This window comes from Diaphorina citri, unplaced genomic scaffold (assembly GCF_000475195.1).
Source record: "Diaphorina citri unplaced genomic scaffold, Diaci psyllid genome assembly version 1.1 scaffold90, whole genome shotgun sequence".
NCBI classification, from domain to species: domain Eukaryota; kingdom Metazoa; phylum Arthropoda; class Insecta; order Hemiptera; family Psyllidae; genus Diaphorina; species Diaphorina citri.
In genome coordinates, this window is record NW_007377527.1 from 152,770 (window position 1) to 157,787 (window position 5,018).

Sequence of the window (5,018 nt, forward strand, 5' to 3'; positions counted from 1 at the left end):
CTTGAAAAAAAAAAAAAAAAAACTTTTATCCTAATTATATCCTAACTTTTATCCTAATATTATAAATGAACTCCCCATCCGTGGCACAAGCTCTGCTTATACGGGTGGGTATACCATTTATAAGAAAAATGTATGTTCGAAGTTTTTTGTTTTTTGTCAATCAAATATAAATGGAAACTTATTAAAAAAAAATATATAATAATCATAGTTTACAAACCTTCTTGATGGAGTCGGAACTATCCACGGCGTGACACTTGGGAGGGGAAGAATTGAGAGGGGGAGGGGGAGGGTCACTGTCTGGGTGTGAATCCGAGTCCGCCTTTTTCGAACTCTCATCACTCAGCCTTTCGGTGGGCTTTTCTGAAACCAAACGAAAAAGGAAATTGAGCATACTGAAATTTAAAAAAAAAAAAAAAAAAAAAAAAAAAAAAAAAAACCTTTTTTTTTTTTTTTTCCCGGGGTTCAAAATATTTCAGACAAGTTAGGAAAAGGCCCTATTTAATTTTCGACTTTATTGGGAAATTTTTGAAGGTAAAAAAATTGCTACTTAACAATACATGAAAAACGCCATAGGAGTTTGGTGAATGTTATCATACCGAAACACTGAACAGAATATTATGTTACTAAATTCGTATTTAACCAGTCTTGGTCCAAATAATTACGATGGAAGTTTCGTCACTTTAATTACTTCAGATACCTCTACTTCAATATGACAGTGCTGCTTGCACAACTGTTTCCACATTTTAAACTCAACTTTCCTATTTAGGTTCAGGAGAAGGATTACGATGGAAGTTTCGTCACTTTAATTACTACAGATACCTCTACTTCAATATGACAGTGCTGCTTGCACAACTGTTTCCACATTTTAAACTCAACTTTCCTATTTAGGTTCAGGAGAAGAGTTCAATTTCACACCTCCTCCCACTCCAAGAGGGGAAACAGATCCTCAGAGTATCCGATATTACGGGAAACAACCAGAGCCAGACATCTCTGCAACTGAAACCCAGGCAGAAATAACCGTGACTGAAATAATGGAAGTGACAGACAATCATGTTCCCGAGCACCACATTCTGCAACTCATCAAGGAATTGGCCAACAAGGGACTCCGAGTTTTCTCTAAATTGAGAACCGTCAATGAAGAACAGGTGAGAAAGATAGAGCTCTTGAGTTCTCAACCCTTTAGTAATGCCAATGATAAATGAAACTGTTCTCAGCTCCGAGTTTTCTCTAAATTGAGAACCGTCAATGAAGAACAGGTGAGAAAGATAGAGCTCTTGAGTTCTCGACCCTTTAGTAATGCCAATGATAAATGAAACTGTTCTCAAATTTACATACCTTGTAGATTGAGAACCGTCAATGAAGAACAGGTGAGAAAGATAGAGCTCTTGAGTTCTCAACCCTTTAGTAATGCCAATGATAAATGAAACTGTTCTCAAATTTACATACCTTGTAGATTGAGAACCGTCAATGAAGAACAGGTGAGAAAGTAGAGGTCTCTAGTTCTTGACCCTTTAGTAATGCGAATGTTAAAAGAAACTGTCCTCAAATTTAAATACCTTGTAGAATAATTGATTTATGTGGACGTAATTATTTTCAAACTTTCTTCGCTTTATGACTATCGCTTTGTTACAGAAAGAGGAACATTTCCCGTGGAAATACATGACTGAGCACCCGGAATATCAAGCGGTAGCCACCAGTCTGCCATCTTCCCCTGCGACCTTCGAGAATGAACAGGCAAGAAAAGCGTATGACAACAAAACTAAAGAGGCTATCGTCCAGGAACTTTTTCAAGAGTTGCGAAGTGCAATGGAACTAGGTAAGTTAGGGTAGATACTTTTGGAAGCAAAAATGAACCGGTACACATATTACAGAGCCTGGTTATAGGGGACTTTAGAAAGGGAGCAAACCAGCGAACCCCTGGACATAAATCTCCGAAGGTTTGTCAGAATTTAATAAATTTCCTCATTAGGTTTTGGGATCGACCTTTTCTGAGTCAGTGGTAAAGTTTACTGAACCACGAAACAAGGGAGCAAACCAGCGAACCCCTGGACATAAATCTCGGAAGGTTTGTCAGAATTTAATAAATTTCCTCATTAGGTTTTGGGATCGACCTTTTCTGAGTCAGTGGTAAAGTTTACTGAACCACGAAGTTTATTGTAGTCACTAATAAATACGGAAAAGTTATAAGGAAATTGCAAAGAGTTAGGAAGGAAAAGACTACTATTACTACTACTACCCATCGTACTAGTGTCAGTGTAAACACCAGTCCACATTCACAAGAAACAAAGACGTGTAGGATGGATCTCACCAGAGTTCCTCCATTTTTTCGAGGAAAAGAAGACACACTTGAAACTGCGACCAGCAATGATGAGGCCTCAACTATGAGGTCGAGAATGAACAATATTTTAACGGGTTGGTTGCTTTCTGGTGTTCTCGTGTTGACCCAGCAGAGCCTGAATAGGAAGAATTGTCTCTTATGTTAGTTATGGTCATCTGATGAGGGACACATTACTGGATGGGTATGCTACGAAACAGACACACGAGTCATACAGCAGTTGTTTCATTTGATATTTAATGAAAATAATTGTGATAGCTATGAAAGAGGCGAAAATGCGATTTTGTAAACCAACTATACCTACAACCTAAAATTTCTCAATTAATTTCTTCCCACAGGAAAAATATACAAATACAAAGTCAAATTGAAACAAGTTAAATTTGAAAATAACGAAACAGACTACATAGAACAAGAATTTAGTAAAAAGGACAGAAACAGACCCATAGGGAAAACCGCACAAGAAGACATTATAATGGTATGGAAAACCGTAAAACCTAGGACCGCGGATGATTTCGATGGAAATCTCAGCACATCATGGGAGAGTAACGAGACGACCAAGGATTATAATGTGGAACTAGGAGATTTGCATCCACACACACTTGTTACAATGGTGTCTGATTTGTATCATAAACGAATGAGCTTGCAGAACCACATCAAATACGAAACAACCACCTCTCAACCTGACAGCAATAGGACTTATTTATACCAACTCTTTGGGTTCAACACCAGAAAACCTCGCCTTACAACACAAAACTATACAGTGCAATTCTCTATGTTCCAAAAATATCGAAAGATAATACAAAACAACTACAAACGTGTTTCGAACATTCAATGCGTACTTGAGAAATATACAAAAAACCGGACCATTTTCTCCAAAAACGAGCAGAGATATTGGGATGTCTTTTTCTACGAGAAAAACATACCGCAGCCTAAACATCCGAATGGTCAGGTTAGGTGGAACGTGGGGATAGCACCGGGTGAGTACCCTATTGAATAAACTACATAGAATAGGAGTGGTATACTTATAGGACGCTATAACAGAGGTCCATCCTTACCCTACGGTGTATGCCAAGAGAAAAGCCAAGGATTTTTATTATCAAGAGACTAATGCTTATTAACAATACTACTTGTTTCTATTAACAGGTGACACTAGAGTTGCTCTAAGGAAACAACTAAGCTGTGATTGCGAAGAATGTTGTTACGATTCAGAGGAAGAGTATACTGAAGAAGGATATTCTGAAGACGTACCAAGTTCTGATGAAAGTAGCATTCTACGCCAAGAGAAAGAATTCCTCAAGTTCATCAGAGAACGAAAATGTATTTATACGACAAATCGGCCTATGGTGTTCGCATGGCAACTGAAAAGTTCACTGCCCATTGCCCGACAAGAACCATCTACTTTTATGAACCCTGATCGAACAGCGACGCATTTCTTTTTCGAAATGTGTGAGCCTCCTTGAAATATACCTATTGTACAATCTGGAAAGAAGAGGCATGGCTTTGCAGTTGGAAATAACATTGTAGGTACTTTTCAAAGGCGTAGGCGAGGTGGAGGGACAAATAACAATTATCCAGTAGATTTTATCATGTTATACGCCTAGTTACCTATGCGATTGGTTTGGTAATTTTAATAATTTCATTTTAAACTGTAATTAATGGATCCATTGGAAAAATAGTGTCACTTTGCGTTCACAATCGTCCAGATCCTGTTCATAGTACAAAAAATTCTTACATTTCTTCATAAGTACAATCAATATTCCCGTGGCTTGTAAATTAGAAGGAAAAAATTGGAACTCAACCTACAGTATTCCACTATTTCTTAGAGGAGCATTATAACTTTTTAGTGTCTACTATAACTTACAACATTCCACTATTTGTTTTATGGAGCACTCTGACAAACTTCCAGTGTCTACTATATCTTTTTTATTGCTATTATAGAGCGTAGAATCCTAGAACTGGATAACAAAGCTACGGTATCTCACTACAAATTCTACTTGACAACATTTTTTAAAGACATTTTCAATAGAGAAAACCAACTAATATAGGTACTTTGAAAATTATATTACTTACAACTAACAACACTCGTTATTTTCTACAATAACAAAACAATTATTGATCACGCGAAAATGTTACTAAATTCAAACTGATGAAAAAAAGGGCCTCTTTACAACTTCTGTGGATATCACAACAGAATTACTGCTTTAAATTTTTCATTTCCTCAAACACAGTCATAGTAATAATTCTAACAATGGGTTTATCCTCTTGGCATTAACTATCAAATAAAATTTCAACCCTCCGCTGTGGAGACAATGGGACTATGGAGTGTTGACTTGAAGGTTTGGTTGGACAGAAAATTGTCTTATATTACGGGAGGATTACGTTTCAGACCTTTTCTTGCTCAAAAGATTGGTCTAGACATCTAGAGAGTAAACGCTGCATGCATCCTAGTCTCTAACGGAGCGGAAGGGTGAAATTTTAATATTTGGTCTGTAAATACACTGCGCCAGGCAATGAGAGGAACGCTTAGAACATTTTCCAAGTTTTCTTCCGTCCCCCTTGCTCTTAACTCAAATGAATTTTATTAATACTGAACTGCTCAAAATGTACGAAAATCACGGAAGAAGAAGAAGAAGAAGAAGAAGAAGAAGAAGAAGAAGAAGAAGAAGAAGAAGAAGAAGAAGAA

General features: G+C 37.2%; 3 protein-coding genes across 3 annotated transcripts in view; 2 read left to right on the plus strand and 1 right to left on the minus strand.

Annotated features, from left to right (window-relative positions):
* The window catches only part of LOC103524281 (phosphofurin acidic cluster sorting protein 1), a 26,219-nt gene that overhangs the window by 3,675 nt on the left and 17,526 nt on the right, over positions 1-5,018 (minus strand). The window contains exons 10-11 of the mRNA XM_026833367.1: positions 941-996; positions 218-392 (exon numbers count right to left, since the gene is read on the minus strand). Coding sequence (XP_026689168.1) covers positions 218-392; positions 941-996 — 231 coding nt within the window. The remainder of the gene's footprint in view (positions 1-217; positions 393-940; positions 997-5,018) is intronic.
* Positions 511-1,973, plus strand: LOC103524280. The gene is made up of 3 exons (XM_026833375.1): positions 511-766; positions 889-1,145; positions 1,633-1,973. Exons 2-3 carry the CDS (start codon positions 1,032-1,034, stop codon positions 1,828-1,830), a joined length of 312 nt encoding a protein of 103 aa, XP_026689176.1. The 5' UTR covers positions 511-766; positions 889-1,031; the 3' UTR covers positions 1,831-1,973.
* LOC103524264 lies at positions 2,404-4,133 on the plus strand. The gene is made up of 2 exons (XM_008489273.3): positions 2,404-3,312; positions 3,479-4,133. The coding sequence occupies exons 1-2, from the start codon at positions 2,808-2,810 to the stop codon at positions 3,793-3,795; spliced, it is 822 nt and encodes a 273-aa protein (XP_008487495.1). The 5' UTR covers positions 2,404-2,807; the 3' UTR covers positions 3,796-4,133.